The 16,693-nt window shown below is 37.4% G+C and overlaps 1 protein-coding gene across 2 annotated transcripts in view; it reads right to left on the bottom strand.

The window, feature by feature from the left end:
• Fbxl17 (F-box and leucine rich repeat protein 17) overlaps positions 1 to 16,693 on the bottom strand; it is a 472,414-nt gene that overhangs the window by 437,509 nt on the left and 18,212 nt on the right. For both annotated transcript variants that reach the window (XM_038340435.1, XM_038340434.1), the window contains exon 3: positions 14,393 to 14,650. In XM_038340435.1, coding sequence (XP_038196363.1) covers positions 14,393 to 14,650 — 258 coding nt within the window. The remainder of the gene's footprint in view (positions 1 to 14,392; positions 14,651 to 16,693) is intronic.

Here is a 16,693-nt window from a genome sequence, read left to right as displayed (position 1 = left end):
TTTAAAAACGGAAATTCCTATATGAAAGAGAACATGTAGTCTCTGTCTATGTCTGGGTCATTCTGCTTTTAAAAATCTACAGATCCATGTATTATTCCTGCAAATTTAACAGTTTCACTTATCTTTACAGCTATGCAAATTTCCACTGTGTATCGGATTTTTATTATCCAGTTATCTACTAATGGGCAACTAAACTGGCTTCCCGTCCTTGACATACTGAATAAAGCAGCAGGAACCAAGACTGCACAAGTACCTCTGTGCTAGGATGCAGAGGCCTGTGACCACATAGGCTCAGATGTGGTGTGGCCAGGTCGTAGGGTAGACCTGTTTGTATTCTCTGAAGACCCTCCACATTGGCTTCCATAAAGGTTACACTAGTTTAAACGCCCATCAGCTGTGAGCAAGGCTCCTCTCTCCCCACACCCTCACCATAATTTCCTGTCATCACTTCTGACTGGAATGAGATGGAATCTCAAAGTTATTTTAATTTGCATTTTCTGTAAATATTTATTGGCTATTTTTGTTTCTTCTGAGAATTGTCTGTTTCATTAGCTTATTTCCTTTCATTTTAGAGGGAATATTTAATTTTTGCACTTCATAAATTCTAGATATTGGTTCTTGTCTGAAATACAGCTGGCAAGGATTTTATCCTCTTTTGCAAGATGGCTATACATTTTGCTGATGCTTTTAATTTTGTAAAGTCTCATTTGATAATTTTGGGGGTTATTTCCTATTCAGAAGGTTCTTGTCTACATTCTACCTTTAAGTGTATTTCCTGTTTTGTTTTTTTTGTTTTTGTTTTTGTTTTCAGGCTTTACCATTAAGGTCTTTGATCCACTTGGAATTGTGGGGTTTTTTGGGGTTTTTTTTTTTTGTTTTTTTTTTTGTTTGTTTTTTTTACAGTGTGAAAGACGTCTGTTGAATACTTTGTTTTTTTACCTGCGGCATGTGATGACACTTTGGTCAAGCATTATATGGTCAGAGCTGTGTGGGTTTATTCAGGGTCCTCTCTTCTGTCTCACTTGGTTTACATACCTGATTTTTCTGAAAGTATGTTTTGGTCTTGACACTATAGGTGGGTGGTAGGCTTCTGAGTCAGGTATTAGAATACCTTCAGCTGTGTTCTATCTCCTTAGGAATTCTTCAGCTATTCTTGGTTTTATACATTTGATATAAACTTCTGGGCTGTTTTCAAGTTCTTTAAAGAATGTCATTGGAATTTTGATGGTGATATATTAAATCTGTATATTAATTTTGATAATACAACCATTCGTAACATTAATATTGCTAATCTAGAAGCATGGATGATCTTGCCATTTTCTGGTATCTTCTTTGGATTCTTTTTTCAGTATCTTCAAATTTTCACTCCTTTGGTTAGGTTTATTCCTGGATACTTTTAAAGAATATTTTCCCTAATTTCTTTCTGGAAGAGTTTGCTTTCAGTATATAAGAAAGTCACTAACTTTTGTATGGAGATTTTGTATCTTGAGACTTTGCTGAAAATGTTTACTAGATCTAAGAGTTTTCTAGTAGAGTACTTAGGGTCCTTTAAGTATAGAATCATGCTGTCTATGAATTAAGAAAATTTGACTTCTTTCTCTATTTTTATCCTTTATTTTATCCTTTTATCCTTTATAAACATATAAGTTTATGTCTTGCTGCTCTGGTTAAAACTTCAACACTACCCAAAAGAATGGAAAGAGTGGAAATCCTTCTCATTACAGATATTAGAAAAAATAGTTTTCTCCATTTAGTATAATGTTGACTATTTGCTGGAATCAGCCCTTACTGTTTTATAGTATGTTCCTACTATTCCTAATTCCCCAGGACTTTCATCATGAAGGCAAGCTAAAAAGCCCAATGCCCTTCTGAGTCTGTGGAAATATGTGATTTCAGTCCCTGTCCTTACTTATGCTGAGTATTTTTGAATGAATGAAAATACTGATCAAAGTTGTACGTGCAATGCTCTCTTTAAGACTTTTCTTTTTTTTTCTTTTTTTTTTTCAGTGCAGAAGATTTAACCCAGGGACTGTGTGTACTATACAAGCACTCTTCCACTCAACCATTCCTGACAAAAGAGACTTCTTTGAAATGGACAAGTGCAAGAAGTCATGATTGTTGATCTATCTAATTCCATGACACAGTTAACTCCAGATCTACAAACTATGTCAATGCATAGAACTGAAGGTTACCACAGAGTAGAAAACAAGAACATGAATTCATTTTCATACCATCGTCTACCTAAGCTTTACCCTTTCCCTCACATCATAAGCAAAACACCATGGTAAGCACCGCTGCAGTGCCGTAGCTAAACTGGTGATTTTGGACATAAAATAACTTGGACATAATCTGAGACATTATTATGATTGCAAATATTTAGAAATACTTTCATTACCATTACTATTCATCATGCTTATTAATATCAACTGCCAAATCCCATTGAATTCATCAAAAGAGGCATGTACATTTCTAGGACTTCCACTAAGAAAGCTGAACCCAAACCAGTATTACAAGTCTGAATTAGTTCACATGTGTCTGACAGAGATAAAAACAGGACTATTCGAAGTCTGCTAAGCACCACTTAACCCTCAGACATCTCCATTACTTGTGACATGGCCCTTGGTCCTGGTCCACAATGGCAGGACACTGCTTTCCTGGGCAAGAGAAAATACCAGGGCTCTGAGTATTTGGGAGTAGAGCACAGAGTTTGACTTCTGGCACTAAGCGCAGAGAAACATTGCTGATAAATCTGAGATTACATGGGAAGTTCATACTTGTAGAACTGGAGGAACTTTTAAAGATCTATTAAATATTCCAAACTGAAAAGGTTTATCCACATGTCTAGCACAGATGAGCAAAACAGAAGTATCAGCATACAAATCATCATGCAATTTCACAATTCTAGCTATGAAGAAGATTCTCTAGGCTTCAAACAAAATTTAGATTCACACAAAGGAATGAATTAAGAATGCCTCAAACTTAATGTTAAAATAAAGCCACAGAGCAATATCATCAAATCTTGAATGACTGAATTTCTAGAGCAGAAATCTGCACCCAAAACTTGAATTAAGCCTGAAAGTAGAGCTAGAGGTTTAATGGGGGGGTGGGGGCTGTTTTGTTTGTTTTCAGACATGTAAGTTCTCAAAAATTATCTCCCATGTATTTTTAATAAGGATGGTATTTTAAAAGGTACCCTAAAAACCTGATAGTGATGGCACACACCTTTAATTCCAGCACTCAGGAGGAAGAGGCAAGTGGATTTTTGTGAGTTCAAGGCCAGCCTGGTTGACAGAGCTCATTCTAGGACAGCCAGGGCTACACATAAAAACCTTGTCTCAAAAAATAAATTAATTAATATAAATATATATAAATAAATAAAATAAAGGTGCTCTACAAAACATAACACCATATCAAAAAAAAAAGAGGATATAACAGCTAGGTAATAGGAAATCAAACCCAATGTCAAGATGAAAAGAACTAACGGATTACGCTTAAGACATTAAGATGGCATTGCTGCAACAGTATACAAGAAGCCCAGGTTACAGTCTTCAGGGTGCCCTAGGTAAGTTTAAGAAGGCAATTCCGTTCAGCTGCAAAACATAGATGCACTAATGCAAGGAAATCTTTGAGCTCCACTAGTGCTGACTATAAAACTAACTGAAGAAAGTAGAAAGACACTAAAGCCAATCAAAGCAAAATACTGTAGAGAAGAATGTAGTACATCATTTTAAAATGTGAATAACATCAAGACCAGCCTGGTCTACAAGAGCTAGTTCCAGGATAGGCTTCAAAGCTACAGAGAAACCCTGTCTCAAAAAAAAAAAAAAAAAAAAAAAAAAAAAAAAAAAATGTGAATAACAACACTCGTTTAACAAAAGGCACAACAGAAATTCTGTCACAGATGAAAGGATAAGAGTCAGAGAAAGCTGTGTAAGAGGGCTGAATTCTGGAAAAAGGAAGCAGCTGTCTAGCTGAAATGGATAAGCAGATAAACAAGGTAGAGAAAAGGCTTCCTCTTTCCAGAGGAAGTAAAAATGGTTGCACTCCAAGAGGGTACGCTGATCCCTCTATAATTAATAAAGGAGAAATGCTCGTCTCATCTCTACACTCCTTCACTTACGAACAAACTGCTCCCAAGAAGCAAGTGCTCTTGACTGCTCTGACTGGGACACCTCATTTGGTCTGTTTTATCCAGCTATGACTATGTCAGATAGCCAAATGCCAGAATCGTGTTAACAAGCTCACTTAGCTCCAGGAGAAACAATATCCTCTACTTAAAGTTTCTGAGAAATAATATGATATGATTTATTCCATCATCATATTCCTTTGTTTTATTCTCAAACTATTTGATTCTGGGCAAAACAGGACAGACCTCTCTGTGACCTCAGCAATTAGCTCATCAGAAAGAAGACTGACAAGTAAAACGGTTAACATACAAGGAATGACTGGTGCTTAGGTGATAAGACTTCAGGCTAAGACAAGATATTTAAGTTGACTGCATGGAACACTAACATTTACAAGTGATTCTGATGGCTTTACCTACAAGGAAATGACATCATGGCAAGGAAAAAGACCAACTCATTCTGTTAGTTCAAGCTAGTTATCAGAGAAGAGCATCTCAGGAAGCAAGCTAGTATGACTCACTATAAAAGGAGTAAACATCAGTTAATGGCATATCATTTATGGTCACTATTTTAGACAATATTCCCCACAAAGTAGAGGAATCCTGACTGAACTGATTATTATTATTTTATCCATAAATGTCCCAAGTTCTAGACTTGGGCACTGTCAAGTCAGTACATTTTATTGACGTCCTTCAAATCTCTTATTTAGTGTTGCAATGTGGGCCATGGAGAATCAACCAATCCTTGTACCTTTCTCTGTATGCTTTCCCAAGTCTCACCCCACAGAAAGGGCATACGAGTCTTCTAAACACGGGATTCTCTACCAAAGAAGAAGATACTAAAGACAATGATGCTATGACCCTGCCAAGTGGAGAGATTTCCATTAGATCTCTGCCAAGCAGTTGAGACACACACAAAAAGAGGTCGTGCCTTCAAAATAAGATATATCCCTGTCTGAGTCACTGTTCTTGCTGTAAAGAAACACCACGACCAAGGCAACTTGGGGAGGAAAGTTTATTGGCTTCCACATCACTTCCACATCACTGTCCATCATCAAAGGAAATCAGGACAGGAACTCAGGGCAGGAATGTTGAGGAAGCTGATGCAGAGGCCATGGTGGAGTGTTGCTTACTAGCTTGTTCCTCATGGCTTGCTCAGCCTGTTTTCTTATCGAATTCAGGACCATCAAGCATGGGTGTCCCCATCTACAATGAGCATTAATTAAGAACATGTTTTACAGGATTATCTGCTCACATCTGGAGGCATTTTCTCAACTGAGGTTCCCTCCTCTCATATGTGTCAACTTGACATAAAGCTAGCCAGCATAACCAGTAAACAAGGCTGCATCTAGACCATCAAGTAGAAAGATCTGGGAAACACTGTGAACTTTCCACAGATGCACCAGAATGAGCAGAAGACAGAGCATATGAGAAATAAGTTGATGACCCAGGAATGACTACATCCATTAATGAAACAATTTCTGTTTTCTAGTCTCCTGTGTCCTAACAGCATAAAAAGTCAAGCAAGCTCAAGAGCCAGCACTCTTCCCATCCATCAAAGAAACAAGAACACAGGGCAAACTGCTAGAGAGGATCACACTTTACCAGAACCGAGACCTCCTGCCCCACCACACACACACCTGCACAAGCCTCACTGACATAAGCTCCCAGATGTATCAGAGAAAACTCACTTCATGATTCTGGCCGTGGAAGAAAGTATTCTGATTACACCAGAAAATTCCAGGTTGTCTTGTTTCATTTCATTTTAAGACAAGGTCCGACCATGTAACCCTGGCTGGCCTAGCAATCTCAGAGATCCAGCTGCTGGGATTAAAGCTATGTGCCACATGCCTCGCAACGTTCCTTCCTTAACAGAGATTGTCCTCAGGAGAAACCCTTCACCTGAGCCTCACAGGCTGGAGTTTCGTCAGAGCCAAATCCCCTGAGAAGTCCCTTTCCTTGGGACATACCTAACTCCAGTCAGCTGTGCTCATCCTATCCTACCTATGGCAGAAGAAAAAATAGAAGCACCAGGGGATTTTATTTTAACACTGCAGGTGCACACTCACCAAAAGGTTAAAAGCCCTCATCACAGGACTAGCGAAGACTCCCTCTACCATACACAATCCTTCCCACACTCTACTGAAGGCTCATTTACAGAAGTACCATTTGTCAAAATAGAATATTCAAAAAGTATATTAAAAAGTACAGATGACTACCTACAAAAGGAAAAGAGAATTAAAAATCATTAGAACCAGAATCTGACAGATCTGGAATGCTGAATTATTAGACCAGGATTTTTTTAATTATGTCTAATATACTGAAGGCTTTAATGGAAAACATAGGCTACTAAGCACACACATAAATAAGTTAACAAATAAATTTATTAAGATGTGCATAGTATATTCATAAAACTTAGAAGCATATTAAATAAGCATATTTTATTAAATTTTCAATTAATTTTAAAAGGACCTGAGTAGATCAAACTGTATATTGAGGGTTTTAAGTTGAGACAAAAAGAAAGTACTTCAAAGAAATGACAGAAATATAGGGAAAAAGATATCATAATGACTAACTTAAAAAAGCTTGGAAAAGTTATACTAATTTAAGACAGGACAAACTTCAGTTTAAGAAATTAACCAGAGCCGGCTGGTGGTGGCACATGCCTTTAATCCCAGCACTTGGAAGGAGGCAGAGGCAGGTAGATCTCTGCGAGTTTGAGGCCAGTCTGGACTACAAGATCTAGTTCCAGGACAGACTCCAAATCTACACAGAGAAACCCTGTCTCAAAAGAACCAAAAATAATAAATGAAAAATAAATTTAGAAAAAAAAAGTTAACCAGGAAACAAAAATGACAAAGGGGACAAAATACACCAGGATGCCATAATAATCAATGACAGAGTATGCAAGTAATCATAAAAAGTGAGAATGTGTGAAGCAAAAGCTAGCTACAAGAAAAATAAACAAATCTATTATGGTGGTTGTGGATATTAATATCCTGCTGTCCCAAATTAGCAGATCTACCAGCCAAGACAAAACAAACAAAAACAGAAAGGATACAGCAGACCTGAATTCAACTACATAATTGTCTGGATAAAATGGATATTATAGACCATCTCATTCATTAAGACAAGGATATAGATTCTTGAAAAGTTCGCAAGAATTATTCAGCAAGACTGACTAAATTCTGGATCATAAAAACACAGCTAAAAAAAAGTAGCAAGTATACACTGTTGTAAGACCACAATTAAATGAAAAATTAGTAACAGAAACATCATTGAACTTTTCAAATATTTAAAAATTAAGCAATGTTTCTCTAAATAACACATGAAAGGGGGAGGGAGGGAGGGAAAAAAGCCAAGCCTCAAGAATCACTTGAAAACATTCTCAACTAAATGAAAATCCAATTTTACAGACCAGATCAAAAGTATTTGTTAGAGAGTAGATACATACATAATTTGGATGCTACTGTAAAGACTGTCTGGGTTCTGTTTGACTTTTTTAATCCTGGCACTTCACTAAAACTTTGCCTAATTTTTTTAATGTGTTCTATAAACAAAAGCATGTCACCTCAAACAGAGACAGCTTCGTTTCTTTCTTTTCATGTTAATGCATTTCCCATGTTGAACCATGCTTAGATTTCCTGGGAGTAATCACATTTGTTCATAACAAGATATTATTTAGACATCTGCTGAATTCTGCTAAGACCTTGCTAAGAACTGTTACAAATGCATTAAAGAGATCCTTGGTTGCTTTTGTTGACTCGCTGACTGGTTAGATGGCTGGCTAGTTATATTTACGAATAAGCTGCCTCAAGCTTTTTGGAAGAATCAGAAAAGGTTAGTGTTAATTCTCCTTTAAATGTTAAAAGTTACCAGTGATTGACTGTTCAATAATTCAATCTCCTTTCTTATTTGAAGTCTGTAAACTTTCTAATTCTTGAATCAGTTTGCAGTTTTATTCCTAGGTATTTGTTCATTGCTGGCTAATTTGATTGTGAACCTACTCATTTTTTATGTTTTATGCAACTCAATAGCAATGTCCACCTTTACTTAGGATTTAGTAATTTGAGTCTTTTCCTTGCCCCTACTCCCACCCTCATTAAACAAACTTAATGTCTGTCAATTTGAAGGCTTATTTAAAGGCATCTGTTTTGGTTGTGCTTTTTCTATAGTCTCCTGCTTTTGGTTTTATGACTGGTCATTGCCATCTCTTCCTTCTGCTGCTCTTCACTCATGAACCTTCAGATGCACAGAGGCTAGTGATGTGCGGCCTAGCACTGTTTACCGCTTCAGATGCACAGAGGCTAGTGATGTGCGGTCTAGCACTGTTTACCGCTTCAGATGCACAGAGGCTAGTGATGTGCGGTCTAGCACTGTTTACCGCTTCAGATGCACAGAGGCTAGTGATGTGCGGTCTAGCACTGTCTACCGGGAGCTGTGAAACTGTAAGTGGCCATGCTGACTCTCAGACATCTTGCTGTGCAGTATTTTACTTTTACTCATCCCAAGGTACTTTCTAAACTCCTTTGTGATTTCTCCTATGAGCCACTGGGTATGAGTACATTGTTCAATTTCCAAACATTTGAGGATTTTACAACTGTTTGATTTCCAGTTCATTTCATCATGGTCCAGTAAAACTACTTTGTTTAATTCAGCATTTTTAAGCTTGTTAAAAGACAGTCTATTTATAAGAAAATTCCATGTGTTCATAAAGATATGTATTCTTCCATTCTGTTATTATTTATACACAATTTTCATTTTCCATTAGTGCTTTGTGAATGGTTTTGCTCAGCTCTTTTATATACTTTTTTTAAAAACTGATTTAAATGTTTATCTCAGAAGTCTACTGCTTAGGTTTCCTCAAGGACGGAGTCTGCCCATTGTTTAAGATCTTTCAGTGTGTTGCATTTTTTATTCTTGCATGCCTTGTGACTTTAGTCCAAAATAATTCTAAGGGCTAGAAAGATGCTCAGTGGTTAAGATCAGTTGCTACCTCTGTAGAAGAATCGGATTCAGACATGAGCATCCACGATGAGCAGCTCATAAACACCTGTAAAGCCAATTCTGGGATCCAACGCCCCTGCTGGTCTCCATAACCTTTTTTAAATAGTGATGCATTCATATCCACTTAGGCATACATGCACAGATGAAATAAAAATAAGCAAATTAATTAGGTAGGATAATATCATTTGGCGACTTGGGAGATTTATTAGACTCTCCTCCAGTCCCTGGGATTTACTGTTTTGGCAGCAAGGATTTCACAAGGTTTCCAGAAATAACAAGTTTAAAAGCAAAACAATCTGCCCCCAACACACACACACACACACACACACACACACACACACACACACACACTCTGCCTAGTCTTTGCAACCTGGCTCTGTGATTGGCTACTACCTTAACATTCTTCTTGCTATGCCCTGCTTTTTACTTTCTATACAAACTAAGTCACAGTTCTAAAATTCATTATTTGAGTTTTAGTCACCCCTTTCTTGTTCTTATTGGGAGCAGGCATGGGGGCATTTGTGAGACAGGGGTATCACTATGTAGATGCATGCAATGATGAAAATTTACAGTCTTAGGTTTTCATAAACATGTATCCTGACATGAATCCACATGACTTTCCAAACTTTCCTGTATACAGTGATGCTCTCACTGTCCTGATATTTCTGAGATGACACTAAAAATTAAAATGTCTCCCCTAGACATTTTATCTGAGGCCTCAGGAAGGCTAATGTATAGCTTCTCATATGTTGTACAAAGCAACTACAAGATTTTTTTTCTATTTACCTTAAAATATTTTCAATCTATGTCTACGGCCTTTCCATCATAAAAACGTAGGATATGTGTGTGTGTGTGTGTGTGTGTGTGTGTGCAGGTATTATACACACATAATACCTGCATCACTCCTTCAAGTAGCTCCCCAATAGATTAGATACATGCACACAAACAAAGAGTAACCTTCAAATAAGATCTGCACTATTCCCTCTGGGACCGGGGACCTGCGCCCCACACTGGGAATGCAATTGCTATCTTTATGATTGCTTTCAACCAAGGAAGAAACTGGAACACAAACTGGGGGGTGGGGGGGGGTAAGCTGTTTGTTTTATTTTTGTTTTTTGTTTTTAAGCCACAATGCTATATTCCTCTACTCTTAGTCGGCCTTTTCTTGTTTTGGTTTTGAGGCGTTGGTTTGCTTTGGTTTTTGATATAGTTCTGACTGGCTTAGAGATCTCTCTGTAGACTAGGCTACTAGCATCTACTCCAATGGGTTGTCTCTTGACAATCTATCTTCCCTTACCTGCTGTGGCCCTTTGTTTCCACTGGGAACCCAGAAGATCCAGCACCTCAGCTGCTTTTAAACAATTCCACAGAGTGCTATAGCTGCCTGTTCAAATGTTTTACTCCTGGACTGAGGTTTACTGATTGTTTCTGTGTGTGTTTGGGCAGTGCTGGAGACTGAAGCCAGGACCTTGTGTCGTCTAACCAAACATCCTACCACTAAGCCGGATCTCTAGCCTAAATATTTGTTTTTTGAAAAATAAAAAAACTCATAGCACACAGAGACTGAAATTTACTGATGATTTAATTTTAGGTACTATTTTAATTTTAATAATTTAATATGGAAAAAATCTACAGTGGCTTATTTTCAGAAATATCTGAGTTCCACGATTCAAACTGGATTGGACAATTGTGACTGTCACATAAAATAGTGACAATGCATATTATTTCTTAAGCTTATTTTAATGATTTGAATATTAACAATCACTTCCTTGAAAACAAATGCTAGATGATAAAATATTAAGAAAACTAGATGATAAAATATTAAGAAAACTAAGATAGCTTATTACTCTTTTTTTTTTCTTTTTTTTTTTTTTTTTTTTTTGGTTTTTCAAGACAGGGTTTCTCTGCAGCTTTTTTAGAGCCTGTCCTGGACCTAGCACTTGTAGACCAGGCTGGCCTCGAACTCACAGAGATCCGCCTGCCTCTGCCTCCCGAGTGCTGGGATTAAAGGCATGCGCCACCACCGCCCGGCTTATTACTCTTAATTGAATTGCTCCTTCCCCAGATTCATGACTACAGTCTAAGACAACAATGATAGAGATACAACATACTCATAAAACTTTTTCATTGGTAAGATTATATGGCATAATTTCTATGGAGATACAACTATCAGTATTCAAAGAATAATACTGTATAAAGAAGATAATGTTCAGTCAAAATAGCGCAACTTGTTGGCAAGGTAAATCAGCAGATAAAAGTGCTTGCCACCAAGTCTAGTGGCTGGAGTTCAATTCCTGGGACCCAGAAGAGAGATGGCTAAAGTTGACTGCTGCAAGCTGTCCTCTTCCCTCTACCTGTACATCATAGTATGTGTACACACACACACACACACACACACACAACGAATTTACGTGTGGGGGGGAGAGCAGCAAGGTGGCCCAATGGGTATAGACACCAGCCCCTAAACCTGACTACCTAAGTTTGAACCCTGGAACCTACACAGTATAAGGAGAGAAGTAGCTACCTAAAGGTGTCTCTAGCCTCTACATGTACACTATGGCACGTGGATATATGCATGTAAACACACACACACACACACACACACACACTAAACGAAGAGGAAAAACTTTTTTAAACAGCAAAAGTTTTAAGTATATCACTATAGTCTGAAAAGCATTATCAAGTTTTATTTGAATTCAATATTTTAAATATCATAGTCTTGATCTGTTAAACCTTTAAATTGAAATGATTTAAGTAATTGTTTGAAAAAAATAACTCAAAAACCATATACACTCATGTTTGCTAAAACCAGTAAAAATGGGCTAGAGAGATGGCTCAGTGGTTAAGAGCATTGCCTGCTCTTCCAGAGGTTCTGAGTTCAACTCCCAGCAACCACATGGTGGCTCACAACCATCTGTAATGGGGTCTGGTGCCCTCTTCTGGCCTGCAGGCATACACACAGACAGAATACTGTATACATAATAAATAAATAAATAAATAAATAAATAAATAAATATTTAAAAAAAAACAAAACTAAAACCAGTAAAAATTGTAGCACTTATGAAGGATAGTTCAAAGACATTATCAATAAAAAGCACGTGTGCATTTCTGAACCACTTGTCAGTTTATTGTCAAAAGTGAGAGGTGAATCAACAGTCAATTAACTGCTAAATTATTGAGTTCAAGGAAAGATAATAATTACAGAAAACTGTTAATCATGAATAGCTCATCATAAAAGTATTGGTTTACTAAACCATAATATACTCCACAGCACAATTATCAAATATCAGCAGGTTATAAAATTAATTCACTAGGTGGGTCAAGGGCAACATTTATTTAACACAATAATATAGAATAAAAAAAGGAAACAACGGTACAATGCACACAAACCCTTAACTGTTTGTGTATACATAAAATCCATTCTCTCTCTACTAACCTAGTACGCCAGTCTGTCAGTCAGAGCAACCTATATAAACAGCCCAGCCTTGGCCACACCTTGCTACAGCACAGGTAAGATGGGAAAAGGGTGCTCTACACAATGAGATTCCTATGTAATTATTCAATAACAAAATTAGCTATGGAAATAGACAACTTTCCTACTTCAATCAGAATACTGCATTGTATGAAGCTTCTTCACAATCCAAAAACCAAAAATCTAAAACAAATATCAAAACAAGTTATAAACCCTCAAAATTACTCACATAATAGAGATTTACAAAATCAGTTTCAAAGTTGCCAAGTTTTTAATATTTGATTGTTTTATTGTTACAACATAATCTGTCCCTTAAAAAACTTGCTAATTTCCCTCTGCTTCAACCACAACTGACTTTATTCTTTTTCACAAGTATTATTCAGAACATCCCCGTGAGACTCCTAATGTGAAGCCTGTTGTGTTACATGACACTTAAATATGCAAAGATAACCTAGCTGTTAATACACTGACATTTAAAAAGTTTCTTTGTAAACTATAAAATGCTGAAAAAGAAATCCCGTAAGAAATAAAATCATGCTACATCCATAAAAATGTGTATTTCTCCAGAAAAGAGTAATTTAATTAATTTTAAGAATGCTGTAGGGGGCTGGAGAGATGGCTCAGAGGTTAAGAGCACTGACTGCTCTTCCAGAGGCCCTGAGTTCAATTCCCAGTAACCACACGGTGGCTCACAGCCATCTGTAATGAGATCTGGTGCCCTCTTCTGGCATACATGGAAGGAATGTTGTATACATAATTAATAAATAAATAAATAAGGCTCAGTCACATAAATTAAAAAAAAAAAGAATGCTGCAAAATGCTTTCCCTATCCAAGGTAGAAATGAAATCAGAAAATATTAAAATAGGAAAACTGTTACTTCATAGCATGCCTAGGCAATGACACAGGCTCCCTTCCTTGCATGCTGGTGACATCTTTAATAAACACAGAGAGTAGTCACACTCAGTAGACTCCATTCAAGACAGTCTTCCCAAAGTTCTCCTCATTCAAATTTCAAAACATTCATATATAATACTTCAACTTCATGAATGAGTAAGCCACTCTGTAAGGAAATGTTAAATGCTATTCCAAAAGGAAGCGTATAAAAAGGAAACGTAGGCTGCAGAGATGGTTCAGAGGTTAAGGGCACCAACTGCTCTTCCAGAGGTCCTGAGTTCAATTCTCAGCATCCACATGGTGGCTCATAACCATCTATAATGAGATCTGGTGCCTTCTTCTGGCCTGCAGGCATACATGCTGTCAGAACACTACATAATAAATAAACCTTTTTTTAAAAAGTGTAATATTGAGCTGAATTAATTCCAATTATTAAGCCAAATACACGCAATTATCATTTTTTTCTTATTTTATGCTCTTCAATTTGAACTTCCATTTATGCTTTAAAAAACTGGTATTTTAAACCATGTTTAAAATATGCCATCTGATAACATAAAAGGGAAATTGAAAGTTAACTTTTAAAAACTTATTCTGCCCAATTCAAATACTGTAACTTAAAGCAAAATCTGGTACAGATCAACTTAAAAAATAAATAAATAAAAAGAAAAATTAAAATTTAAAAAGGAGTTAATAAAATGGTTGGTGGCAGACATTAGGCACTTGGTGTAAAACACAGCAAAATTAAAAGATCTGACCGTCACCACCTACCTAAGCAAACAGTCATCACTGCACAGAAAAGATGGCTTGTCATTTGTAATGCAGCAACCATTCAAACTGCTGCTGCAAAAGGTTTGTAATTGGTGTGTGAAAGCACTGAATGCACGCCATCATTTACCTGCTTGAGCCCTTCGTCAGTCAGCTTGTCCTGGTTGCCCACGTGAACTTTCTGCAGCAAGGGGCAGTGCGAGGCGACTGCGATAATGGAGGTGTCGGACAGCTGCTTACACCTGTAGGCTGTGTACCTGAGAAGTCCAGGACACTTAAATGCTAAGACACACACGCCAGTGTCAGACATACTGCGACAGTCAGAAATGTTGATTTCAATTATATTCTGACTTCTCGATGCAATTTTTTCCAATAATTCATCAGTAACCTAAGGGAAAAAAAGAATAAATTAAACTTTGCTCAAAGGGGAAAATTACTTCGTACAATTTCTATGAATAAGTAATAATTGTATTATAGAATGGAAAACACAATGAAAAGAAAATTTTCTTCTAAAGTATATCAGGAACTGTGGTATAAAAAACATATATATACATACATACACACTTTTTCTTTGTTCCCAGTTTCCAGTACAATTTCCTAAAACCTTTGGAAGTTTTTGAGTGTCAGAGTATAGCACAAATAATAAAAACCCAGACAGATATTGGGGTTCAACCTGAAGATTAGAGAAGCAAAGCAGTCAGTCACTGGCTATTACGGCTACCTCAGTCCAAAATGGCGACCCTGCCTCCAGGAATTCTCAGACAGACTCAGCATGAGACCTGTCTACTTCAGTCTTATATTCCTCTTTAATGCTGGTATTAAAAGCATGCACTACCACCACCAGGCCTCTCTGGCTAACTAGTGTGGCTGCTGGGGTTAAAGGTGTGTGCCACCACTGCCTAGATATGGCTGACTAGTCTGGCTGCTTTGAACCGATCTTCAGGCAAGCTTTATTTATTAAAACATAAATAATCTACCACTATTTCAGAGTCACGTTACTCATAAGAAGCGTCTTCGAGCCTTCCTGAACAGAGTAAAGAGGTGAATGAGCATGGGGTTCCTTACAGCTTCAGGATGAAGTGTGGTCACTATAAAGACTACACAGGTAGCGCTAGAGACGTAGTTCAGTGGAAGAATGCTTACCTGGCATGCAAGAGTCCTGGGTTCAAACTCCAGTAAGGAAAACAAACACTAAATAGCTGATCAGAGAGTAAATCTGTCATCCCTATAACGCCCTAAGGAGGTTAGAAAAGTTTGCTGGAGATTAGGTTATAAAAAACTCTTCAGCAAAAGTTAATCATCAATACTGAAGGGCTAAAGACTGGAATATCCCTATCTTGACTTGTAACTTTTCCATGGGATGTTTCTGATTGTATCCTTAATTATAAATCAGAAAACAGAAGTAGAATCTTGTCTTGTGCTCACTGGACAGTTGAATTTCTTACCAAGCCCAAGGTGACAGCTCGGGCACCCAAGCTTTCACTGTTTGCTAGAGAATGGCTGCCTCCTAGGATCTGCAAGTGACATATGAGGGCAGGCAGGTTACAAGGCCTTAACCTATGGGGTCTGTGGCTGTTGTATGGAATAAGCTCCATGGATCTGGTTCTAGATGTGGTATCAGAACACAAGGAGAATGTGCATTTTACTTTTTATTAGACCCCTAAAAATCAATCATTTGGGGGCCCACTTAAACCTTCAAGCTCCCCAAAAACTACAGACAAATCCACATTGAGATTTAAAATGTTTGAAAACTAAGCAATTATTACATATAAATTAGTATGATACACAAATTGGTTTCTGGTTTAGTTTGGTGTGTTTTTTTTTTGCGGGAAGGGTGTCATGGTTGTGTTTTCTGGTGCAAGGAACTGACCATAGGGTCTTGCACACAGCAGGCAAACACTCTACAACTGAGCCATATTTCTAGCCCCATGAACGAAATGTTTATACTTGGTATCCAATGACAGCACAGTATGCAAACTCCAAGTTTTACTGCTACTAGAATACTACCTTGCAGGTAATAAATTCATAGCTGAGAAAATGCATCACTGTGTAGCAAAACATCAAAGGCTATAGGATTGTCCTTTTAAAAAAATCTTTACTCATAAGATTTAATACTAAATACAAATAAAACAAAATTCATCTGGCAAAAAACTCACATGGCCACCTAATTTTAAATAATGTCAGCCATACATGTTCCCAGCCCAATTGCCATATTTAAAGAGAAATTGGAGTTATGCTATTCAAGTTCTTTTGACAAAAATAAGGAAAAGAGAAAATGCAGATAAAGCTTAAAATGCAGAAAGAGAAAACTAACTTCTGAGTGTGCTGGGAGTGAGAGCCGTGAACGGAGCCACCTCTGTGTGTGTCTGCTGAGTGTGCTGGGAGTGAAAGCCCTGAACGGAACCACCTCTGGGGGTGTCTGCTGAGTGTG

Source organism: Arvicola amphibius, chromosome 8 (assembly GCF_903992535.2).
Source record: "Arvicola amphibius chromosome 8, mArvAmp1.2, whole genome shotgun sequence".
Classification (NCBI taxonomy): Eukaryota; Metazoa; Chordata; class Mammalia; order Rodentia; family Cricetidae; genus Arvicola; species Arvicola amphibius.
The sequence above is the reverse complement of the archived record's forward strand: the minus strand, read 5'-3'. Positions and strand labels throughout refer to the sequence as shown.